A 12007-nucleotide genomic window follows, 5' to 3' on the forward strand; every position below is an offset into this window, starting at 1 on the left:
GGAGGGCCCCAAGGGACCCATTCTGTGCGAGAGGAGCCATAGAAGGCTCACGCTTCTCCAGCTGGGAAGGGGGAACAGATGTCCCTGATGGTTGGGGTGGTGTTGCTCCTGAAGCAGATGGAGCAGGAGCAACAGGGAGTGAAGTGCCCCCCACAACCAAGGGGGCCGGTGAAGTCTGACATAGCTGAGAGGCAACTGTATGTGACGACACGGGAGAGGATTGTACTGGTGTTGCAGTAGCGGTATAACTTGTTGGCATTGGCACAGGATGTAGCCGCTCATATTTCCGCCTAGCCTCGGGGTAGGTCAGGCGGTCCAGGTGGCTACCTGATTATCCCTCGGACCCCGATGGACGCGCCGGACAAAGTGAACACCGTCAGCCGAGGTTGGCGCATAGTTCATCTTCGAACAGCAGAAGAAGATACCTGTGGAAGATAATACCCTGGATCACGTTGAGACTCTTATGGGGTGTGATGCTAACTGAAAGCGAGCAACCTCCGTGACTAGGCAGAGGATGCTGTTTTGATGAGAACTGAGCCAGAGCGCATTTTGGACAAGCCCTCCACCTCCTTGAACTTGTCCTCTAAATGCTCCACAAAAAACTGAGGCTTGGTTGGCATGAAAGATTCACCATCAACCCGCATACAGACAAGGTGCCGGGGTGAATAATCTCCACTGCTGTCTTTAGCCATGCGTTCCTCCCATGGAGTGGCCAGGGAGGGAAATGATCTTGGATCGTATTTCTTCCCGTTGAGGTTCGACCTTGATCGCTTAGACTCTGCTGGTGGAGGCCCACCAGCGAGAAATGATGTACCACGGTTCATTGTGGGTCATCCACCCTGATGACACCCACTCTGACCAGGGGCTCTCCCCATGGGCGCCACCCCAGCCGCAGCAAAGACCACCTGGCAGGATGGCCTTTGCCGGGAGTCCTGATGCCCCAAAATGGATAGGCATTTACTCCTCAGCATACGTGGGGAGGTAGCAGCTCAGGCATCAGCAGTGCGATCCCTTTGTAATCAGGGGGCTATCACCAAGAGGGTACATGACGAACCCACCACAACAGACTGGCTACCGGGCTGGATGTCGGGTGTCGAAATATCCATGTACATCACGAGGGCAAAGATGTAAGTGCACAATGGAGGGAATGTATGCTACCCGGAAAACACTGCAGCGGATGTGGCTGGAAGCTCAATGCGAGTCCAACTCCATGACAATATCGGGTGTGCTAGATCTTAGGGCAAGATTGATTTAAGATGCACCACGTAAGGCGTCCTTCCCCAAATGGTACGCACTAACAGAAAATTTGGAAAGGTAGTGGTCAAACCCCTTAGAGGACCATTACATTAAAGGCCGAAACAGTTGAGACTCCTTTTAGTCGCCTCTTACAACAGGCAGAAATACCGCGGGCCTATTATTACCCCCGAACCTGCAGGGGGCACGGACCTGTCTCCTTGAGCGACATCTTCAGTGGTGTCTCAATTGTCTTTACTCATGGAGCATCAACCATGGCTTTCGCTTTTCCACTGACAACACTGTTTACATTAATTTCTGGCTATGCAATTGGTTTCTTCCACTGTCTTTGCATGTTGGGCCTGTTGCTCTTCCATTTGTTGTCACTATGAAATTCCTGGGGCTCATGCTCAATAAGAAACTTTCTTGGTCCTCCCAAGTGTCTCACCTGGCAGCCCACTGTATGTGGTCCTTCAATGTCCTAAATGTCCTCAATGGTACTCCCCCAGATGCAGATCAAACCAACCTCCTCTGTTAGTACTGGCCCCTTGTCTGTTGAAAACTGTAGACTATGGGTGCTCTGTTAATGCATCTTCACATCAATCCCTTTTACGCTGTCTCAATCCCATCACCATCATGGTATCCGTATGGCCACTGGTGCCTTTTACACCAGCCCAGTTGAGAGTGTGTATGCAGAAGCTGCCGAACTGCTGCTGCCGTACTGCTGTGACTTTCTCCTCAGCAGATATGTATGCCATTTGTCTGCCATGCATAGCCACCCATCCTACGACTCCTCCTTTGACCGCCAGTAAGGGACGCATCCCTCTTCTCTGTTACATCCTGAAACCCACTTTTGGCAATTGCTCCCGTTCGCTTAACTTCACACTAATGCCACTTTCACAGAGGGTGTGAACCCTTCAATACCTTGGCTTCATGTGGTGGCCCGTGTTCACCTTGCTTCCTAAAGGACACTATTCCAGGCTCACTCTATTTCCTTCAGTTTCACAGCCTTCACATGGAACTTCGTGGTTATTCCTTTGCGTACACTGATGGCTCTCATACTGTCTATGGTGTCAGGTGTGCCTTTGTCACTGGCGCTGTCGCATTTCGATATCAGCTTCCGGCACACTGCTCAGTATTTACAGCAGATCTCTTTGTCTTGTGTCAGGCCACGGAGTACATCCAACGACAAGGGCTTTTCAACAGTGCTCCCTCCTCCTACTCTCTCAACACCCTTCAAAGTCTCTCTGCACTGACCACCACCCATCCCTTAGTTCAAAGGGTCCAGGAAAACTGTCACTTGCTCACTTTTGATGGAGCCTCTGTGACGTTTACATGGGTTCCTGATCATGTCGGTCTGCCAGGAAAGAAGTCTGATTACGCTGCCACCAAGGCTGCAGTCCTCATACCTCATCCCTCTAGTTTCTATATTCCCTCCGATGATCTCTGTGTTGTTGTCTGTCAGTAGGTAGTGTCACTTTGGCATCGCCATTGGTCCTCCCTCCATGAGAATAAGCTCCAGATTTTTAAGCTCCTCCCAGCAGCTTGGACGATCTGCACTAGGGCCTTCTGCCAGGAGGAGGTCATTTTAACTATGTTGCGTATTGGGCACTGCCTTTTTAACCATTGTCATCTATTAAGTGGTGTTCCTCCACCACTTCGTACACATAGCACCCAAGTTTTAACTGTTCACCATTTCCTGAGGGAACGCCCATTTTTTGACGATTTTCATTCCAACTTGGGCTTGCCATCTGAATTGTTGGCCATTTTAGCAGATGACACGCAGGCTGTTGACTGCATTTTACTTCTTATCCATCGTAGCAATATGGCGAAGGCCATGACTTTTAGTTCTGGACCTCCATTTCTGTATGGTGTCCTTCATAGCTCTTTCTCCATGTTCTTGTTTTTAGCTGTCTTCCCTCATGTCATTTGGAATTGATGTATAGTCGTTTCGTAACTCTTCTCTGTCTTCATGTTCCATAGTTTTTACTTGGGCATGTACGACCCCATTTGTTTTTGCGCCCTAAAAGCAAACAAAACGAAACAAAACAAAGCAAAGAGGAAAAGTTTCGGAACCCCTGGAGCAGAAACAGCAATACACAATACACTAGCCTTTACTAAGTGCCACCATCTTATTGCAATTTTTTTGACTTTAATTAAGCATACAACAATGAAGCACACGACCCTGCCTGCCCTATCTCAGTTTCATCCCACAGCTGTAGCTTTTTGGGTGGTTTACTGACATTTATCTGAAGCTTTCTGTCCTACCAATTGCTCAGAGTTGAAACACTTTACCTCTCCCAAAGTTGCAGGGCACTGTCTTCAGTATCATTATTTTCCTTGTAGCTCTCAATGAACTTGTAGACTCAATGGAAGCACATACACTCTATGTAGATGACTTCTGTGCTTACTACAGCCCTAGGTCTGTGGCTCTCGCCGAGCATCAGCTCTAAGGAGCTCACTGTCAGACATCTTGGGCGGGTCTATGGCCATGGCTTTTATTTCTTCTGCACTAACTCACAGGTCATCCATCTTGTGTCATCACAGCATGATCTACGCAGGTCGAGGACTTTTTCTAGGAGCGAAGCACTCCGAAGGAATTATACAATCCCACTTTCCAGGGCTACTCTTGAATAATGAACTGCCATGACTGCCCCACAAATCTGCTTAATTTAATGTGCAGTTGAAACTGAATGCACTGAAATTTCAGTCATTCCTCTTGGTGTGAGGTCACTTCATTGTATTATTCTTTTATAGGCTCTAGTTTTATCAGGATTGGACTACTGATGCCAGGTATATGGTTCAGTGGCAGCATCAACATTATGACTAGTAGATCCATTTCACCACTGTGGCATAATGCTGACCACCGGAGTTTCTGAATGAGTTGAATAGATTGTTGTAGTGTAGTCTGGAATCCCACCCTTGCAGTTTCGGCATCTCCAACATCTACTCAATTATTCCACTACTGTCCTCAGTCCACAAAGGGACCGTGACATAGCGCGGTAAGGAGGAATTGCGAGGAATGGAACATCCTGTGGCTATAAGGACAACATTTTCGTAGGTGGCATGGGAGTCAGCAAATGGAGAGCACACGAGAAATGCTCGCTTGAGTATGTATCAGACAGAATGGACCACTCGAGGCAATGGGCAATCTGGACAGTGCAGAAGGATAGGTCGAAACTGCAATAGGTGCGTGAGGAGTCGGAAAGGTATGTGGGTGCTCCTGTGTTAAGGCAGAAGAGGTTCAGTTGATTAAGATGGTCAGCCAAGAGGACACCTCTCTAACAGGTTCTGGGAGAACCCCAAAGGGGATGGTGCGCATTAAAGTCACCGAGTAGCAGAAATCAGTGAGGTAGCTGCCCAATAAGCTGGAGGAAGTCTGCCCTGGTGACCCTGAATGACGGAGGGACGTAAACAGTACAAAGGGAAAAAAAAAATCAGGTGAGGGAGGAAAAGGTAACTGCAACGGCTTGAAGACAGGTGGTCAGCGTGATGGGTTGACTACGAATGTCATCCCATACGAGTAACATTATTCCCTCATGAGATGGAATGCTGATCTCTGAGGGAAGGTCAACAGGCGAAGAAGAAATAAGAAAGCTCAAAGCGGCTGTTAGGATGCAATTTTGATTCCTGAAGGCAGAGTACAAGGGGACACTATGATGCTAAAAGCAGCCATAAATCCTCTTTGTGGCATCAGATGCAGCCAACATTCCATTGGAAGAGTGTCATGATGAGAAACAAATTAAGGGATGTCACCTCGGTGGCTGCCAAGTGCCAGCCCGCAACGACTCCCTGCTGCAGGGAACAGAAGCAGGAAGATCCTCCTCTGTGAGGTCCACAGAAGCGTCAGCTTTCTTGTACAGTCAGTCTGAGGAGTCCAACACTGAAAGAACGGTTAGTGGTGCACACCGATGACACGGAGGTCAGCCAGGTAAAGGTATCACTTGGTGACACTGTCTAAGAGGACCTCCGAGTCAGCGAAGGAGAAGACCATTCGCATTTGTTGGACTTCTTCGAGCCTTTCCAGTTATCAGAGGAAGACTTAGGTGTTGTTTGGCTGGAGGGATGTACGAAGTCTTCATGGGAGTACTCCTTTCCTGCCTGCAGGTTGTGTTGTTGGTGGCTTCACCCCTCGAGGCAAGAGTTTGATGGCTCATTGCAAAGCTGGACGAGGGGACAACAATGCTACCTTGACACTGGGCGATTTCACAATCTCAGAGCCGAATTTGAGGTTGCATGTCCACGTGGCCATGTCCCTCGTGGAGCAAGATGCAGCAAGAACAGAACTGTAAGTCCCAGATGGTAGAACACAGGGTTTGCAACTAGCCAACAACTTGTGACCACTTTTTCCTTTATGCGGATCTCCTGGACAGCCCGCTCATTAAGATACACGGGACAATCTTGAGAAGAGGTGGCATGACAGGCATAGCAGTTAATGCAGTAGGGAGGAGGAGGTGGAAAGTCACCCTCGTGATCATCCCTACCATGGGTTACACATTTGGCCAGATGTCAACAGGACATTTGAGTGCGGTTGAAACGGTGACACTGGCAGCAGTGCATCATGTTCAGAGCACCACCCTATCAACAATGAGAAAAGATGTGCATGTGGGCACTAAGAAGGACTCTACAATTTTCATCACCCGTTGGACAGCAATGACACACTGATCAGAGAGTTATTATTGGATTTCGGCTTAGGTCAGACTGTCGAGCAGCCTACTGTAAGCGACACCATTGGAAGAATTCAGTGTTCAATGGGCCTCGACACGAACAGAATAGCCATGGAGGAGCGAAGCTGCAAGCAATTATTGTACTTTAGTATCAGCCGTAGTCTCCAAATGCAAAGTACTACTTCATAAATTAGAATCTGATTCACCGTTGTGAAGGGCTGATTGTCTTCAGTACAGGACACCACGAGAAACCTTGGTGCAGCTGGGAAAGTGTTTGAATCGTTAGTCTCATTCCTTTTATGTTTCTTAGCCACTGACTGGGAAGATGATTGGCTCATTGCAAGGAAATCCTCACGATTGCCAACGACTCCGATGGCACGCTACTTCCCACTGGGAGCCCCCTTTAGTAGGGGGGCGCACCCGCCTTAGGTGACTGTCCACACCTCAGTCACACCTCCTAAACACCTGACAGAAGGACCAATTAGCAATTTGAGAAGGTAGCAGCTCAGGCAATCACCCCTCCCTGGGCCTGGCCTGTACCAGGGGGTTATGTGTGAACCCTACCTGTCGACCCGGGGTTGGGAATGCGCGTTACCCAGTCACCCGTTACACGTCAGAAGCGTAGGTTGGTCTTCGGGAACACACAGGGTAGAAGAAGAAGAAGAAGAAGAAGAAGATTAACCTTAAACGCCAAAACAGAGAAAAGGTAGGAGAAGGGGAATGAAGAAAGAAAGAAGGATCGAAGAACATTGGAGACACTGTTCGAAGGGGGAAAAGAACAGGAAGAGAACAGGCTTGCAGCACAAAAAGGAAAAGATGTTGCAAAGGCTGGGATCCTGTGTTAGCTGAGCGCAAAGCCACCAAAGAGGAGAGAGCCCCCTGGGGTATTTGGGAAAATGTGGCATAGCTAAGGTTGGACATTTAGAGGACTAACACCATCAAGTTTCATGTTCACAGCTTTATTACTATCACAGCAGTAATTAAAACATTACAACTAACCCTCATCCAAGCACTTTCATTTTAGTTAATATTGACCCTTACCAAGTCCATTTCATATTTTCCTCTAGGGGATGTCTTACGAACAATTCCCCTCCGCTCACCCCCCCTCCCCTCCCCCTCCAAGTAAAATTCCACTAACATATGACCATTGTCATTTCTGTTATCAGACCTAATTATAAGTGTATAAATTCACCAAAACAAGGCAGTGCCTGATCTGCTAAATCCTCTTTATCTACTTGTTATTAGCCTGGTTCAAAAATGTTTTTGGTAAATACAGTGGCAGGATACGAAATTATGTTGAAGCCTCCACATCACCAATTCTTATTCATTGCAACACAACCTTCTCGGGTCTCTGCATCAACTTGCAGTTTATTTGCAAATATTCTGGAAGGCATATGCACTTTCACAGGAGGGTATAAATCTTGTGAAATGTTGTGGATGGAGCAGGAATCCTGTGAAAATTTCATTGCATTCATGTGCAGCGAAACCCTTCATTTGCACATCTCTCTTATTGGCCCACTTGTAAGTCTATATAAGGACTGAGTATCTGTTTATGTACAGGTCCTATCAAAAACAAAAAATGATTAACGTAAAATCAGCAGGGTATAAATTTATTTAAAATGAAAGAATATAGTTAAAACTACACTCACAAGTATATGTGAGTGGAAGAGGTTGTGTATCTGTGCTCTGACAATAACTGAACTTTCTAATCCAAGTAATTACCTTGATGGTAACACGATCACAATAGAACAAATGGATTGGAGCCAATGACACTTCCAGGTCGCCAACCATCACCAACGACAATGGATGACGTCCATAAATAAGATGTCAGACACAGGTTGCAAGACGGGAGATGGCATCTCCGGGGCACCAGGTTGGCCTTGTCCTGGGACTTACGTTTCTTTTCTTTTTTTTATTTATTTATCTTTCATAGACTGTGGAGTGTAGGGCACAGAGTAGGCCTCTATAAGATCCACAAATGAAAAAGAGTGCGTAACCTTGGGCTACACAGACTGTGTCCCATGGCCAAATGGTGCAGCAGGCCTGTGGCCTGAGATGCCAGGAGGGGAGGGTTCTAGGAGGTAGACCCATCACTAGTGGGCACCACACAAGGGAGGCACTGCTTCAACAGCACCTGCAGGGGAGGGCGAGGGACTACCAGTGGGGAACGGTGGGGGAGAAGAGAGAACAGTGGTATTGGGATAATAAAGAGGGAGGACGAGAAAATGATGTAACAGGCAGAAAAAAAAGTGAGTGAAGCACTAGGTTGTTTACTCAATTTCTAACTTCGAATAATAATGGTGGTATTTCAAGAGGCTCAATTATGAAAACTCATTTTTTATCCAATTCACCAGATACTCAAAAGCTGAAAAGTGGCAATTTTTGTAACATCTGATACTTATTCATAGCTAGTACATTGTGGTTTAGACGTCAATTTCAAATATGTCAGATGGTGACAATAACTCAAGAAAAATCTTACCTAGATCAGCTAATGCAGATAGGTGGAACATGACAATGAATTTAACATCCTTCTCATTATAGACTGTGTCACTGTGAGGGTTTGCCAGACAAAAATCTTCTATAGTGGGAACAATCATTTTGTATGCTCTCTCCAGATCTCCCAAGACATATCTGTAAAAAATTACTAAATTATTGTCACATATTAACAACTGGCAGGAATTACATGTACTATTTATTATATTTACTTATTAGAACACATTTTGGAGATAAAAAAAAGCATCTGCAAATAAAATAACTTGAGATACATTTCCCATGAGATATTTCAAGCACCTTGAACCAACAATTGCAAATAATAATATTGGGAAGCATTAGGAACCTCAGCAGCTAAGCTTTCCATGAGAGAGACAGACACTCTCATTCAAATAGGCACAGCAGTAAATAGCTATTGACCATCATCATTGAGAAAGTTCAACCATATAGCTACATCCTGTTAGGATTCCCATCTCGCAAACATCTCCCAATCCTGGCTCCACAAATTTCCAAATTTCTTATCCTTGTCAGATAAGACTAGGCACAATGGAAACAAGGACTCCCACTGGAGGCTTTTATGTGGGTGGTTTGATATGTCAGATAAATTTTCATAAAATATGAAAACATTTTTACTGCACCTTCATGGTTGGTAAGCTTCATTATTCCAAGGTCCATATAAAGAATATCAACAACATACAATGTACAGTTTATTGTTGGCAGCCATCTGAATTAGTGTGTCAATCATAACTGATAATGGAGAAAACTATGTTTCATGCTGTTCTTGAACATTTTCATTTGAAGGGTTGGACTGCTGCATAAATCAAAATAGAATTGAATGGAGTTAATGCCAGCTCTGCAACATCATCAGAAACCATTCACTTATGAATTAATTAATTTAAACATGGTCAGACAAGCACTGAAGACAAAGCATGCACCAGCTGTCCAACTGAGGTCACAACAAATGAAACCATTGACAAAAGCCATGTATAGTAATGCAAGATCGCCAAATAAAAATTTGCGAGACTACTGACGCAGAGAACTGGCTATGAAAAAGCTGTTTGTGATGTGGGTGCTGCAATTGCTCACAGCCAACCGAAAGCACGTCTGGCAAAACATTTCAACACAATGTTTGGTGATGTTTAATCACAATCTGGATCCATCATCCAGAGTCAAAACAGTAGTCAGAACAATGGACAAAGCCTGACGAAGGCACACCAAAGAAGGCAAAGACTATTTTGTCAGTTGCTAAGCTGATGGCCACAGTTTTTCTGCATTCCCAAGGAATAATCCTCACACATTACTTTGAGAAAACACAGAACCATAACCAGGCCCGATTAAGCTTCGTTGTTGGATCATTTGAAACTTGCACTGGCTGAAAAAAAGACCAAGGTTGGCACAGAAAAAAAGCATTCTTTCACAGGGATAGTGTACAATCCCACACACCAATGCTGATAATGGCGGAATTGCATGAACTGAACTCTGAATTTGTTTCTCATCCACTCTATTCATCAGACTTAGCCCCAAGTGACTTTTTCCTGTTCCTTATCGTGAAACTCTGGCTTGCTGGGAAGAAATTTTCATCAAATTATAGGAGCTGCAGTCAATGAGTAGTTTGCAGAGTTTGGCAAAACCTATTTTTCCAATGGTTTGAAGCATTTGGAGGATTGCTGAACTAAGTGTATAGCTCTCAAAGGTGGCTGTGTCAAGGTGTAGGCTAAATTGCTTATGAAACAAACACTTTTTCTCGCTTTTTTTACCATGCTTATCCAACAATCCTCATAGGTTGAGATGAAATCATTAAATGCCCAATGTTTCTCTTTGGCTGCTGTTATCTTCCACTCTTAGCCTGACACTGTTATACAAAGTGTTGATAATACACACACACACACACTCTCTGTTCACGAAGGTCTCATTTCTGTAAGAGTTATTTACAAGTTTATAATTTACACTCTTTAGGAAAAAAATAAACCAACTAGGAAAATCAGCTAAGGTGTGTGCAGATCAAATAAACTGTCACCACTTTAGTGACATTCACATTAGCTTCTTAAAGTTCCCCCACCTCAAATTCACTAATAAATGAAACTTTAAAAATCATATTTTTAACTATAACTTCCTTCTTTGCATCCTTCACATCTAACAATGGATATCAATTTTCTGACTCTCAAACAAGGTCTAATTAAATATTTTCATTGATAACACACATCATTAACTTTCAGAGTATCTACAATCTTAAATAAAAAGTCGCATGCAACTTATTCTCACCTGTATGCCTCCTGTAAGAGAGGAATATTTTTCAAATTCAATAAGCTATGATGAATTCCTATTACTTCCTTCTGGATAAGTAATGAAGGTGAAAAACGCAGCTCCAGAAGATATGATGATGGTCCCAACAACTTCTGAACAAGTTCTACAGGGAGATTAGCACTCACCTCCCTCACAACCTGCAACATCACATAGAACATGCTATACTGCCTACTTTGTCAGCAGGTGGGAAATGTCAAAGACAGAGACAGGGACAGGGAAGACTAAACTAAATCAAACACTGTAATGTAATGAAACTATACGTATACAAGAAGTAGCACTGGTTATTTAAACATAATTACTGTATGTCAATTGTCATACATCTTTTTTCAACAAAGTGCACAAAATGGTGAGATAGCATTGACTTCCACAACATAAAAACATGAAAAGCTTTCCTCCCCCTAACCACAATGCTGCCTCACACACTGTTCTTGTTGCATTGTTGCCTAGCTCATACAATCCCCCCCCCCCCCCTCCCCGAATGGTCTGACCATCAAATTACATATATCTGGCTGCAGGCCCTCCTTCCACAATGACCTCCATTTGTTCAGATTCCACCAGTCCTTAACCCTCACCATAGTCCTGCAAAACCATAAAAATCAGGCCCAACACCTCGCCATACCTCTTCTCCGTGTGCAAAAGTTCTCCTGCTCTGCAATCCTAAATTCTCACATTTATACTCTTGCCCTCTAGGAACTAGAGCAGCATACACAACACTACATCAAAAAACTTTCCACCCTGTTCATTTTCTACTGTCACCCTGAACTACCACTATCCACTACCTGTACAAGTGCCTCCAAACCGACCCCACTTCCCCTAATAGCTGCCAAGCATGCCTCACAGACCTACTACATTTACCACACCCTCAGAAACTCTGTCCCACAATCACATAGATCCAAAACAAGGTCATGAGTCTTTCCTCCAAAAACCTTAGTTCCACAGAAGTATTAGTCCTTTCCAAAGGTCTTACCTTTTACCCAACTCCCAAATTCAATCTTGCTGAACTTGTTAAAAGATCTACGTAGGGGTAAACGATTGTCATAATAAAATACAAGAAATCAGGGCCTGCATGGAAAGATATAGATGTTTGTTTTTTTCCATGCACTGTTCAATAAGCCCTCTGCCAGGCACTGAAGTGTGATTTGTAGAGTATCCACGTAAATGTACTTTCCTCCTCTTGGTCCCTACAGTCAAAACATTTTATCCCCACAAACCCTACTAATCAGACTAAACGAGTACTGAATCCTGCCTAACTCAGTTCATTCCTCCATCCAACTGTGATCCATCTCACTGCCCCCAAATCACTCCGTCAACAT

The 12007-nt window shown here is 44.6% G+C and overlaps 1 protein-coding gene across 1 annotated transcript in view; it reads right to left on the minus strand.

The window, feature by feature from the left end:
* Positions 1 to 12007, minus strand: part of LOC126353895 (serine/threonine-protein kinase SMG1-like) — a 364235-nt gene that overhangs the window by 251776 nt on the left and 100452 nt on the right. Inside the window, exons 9-10 of the mRNA XM_050003118.1 lie at positions 10653 to 10831; positions 8380 to 8531 (exon numbers count right to left, since the gene is read on the minus strand). Of these exons, the coding sequence (XP_049859075.1) occupies positions 8380 to 8531; positions 10653 to 10831 (331 nt within the window). The remainder of the gene's footprint in view (positions 1 to 8379; positions 8532 to 10652; positions 10832 to 12007) is intronic.

This window comes from Schistocerca gregaria, chromosome 3, assembly GCF_023897955.1.
Source record: "Schistocerca gregaria isolate iqSchGreg1 chromosome 3, iqSchGreg1.2, whole genome shotgun sequence".
Classification (NCBI taxonomy): Eukaryota; Metazoa; Arthropoda; class Insecta; order Orthoptera; family Acrididae; genus Schistocerca; species Schistocerca gregaria.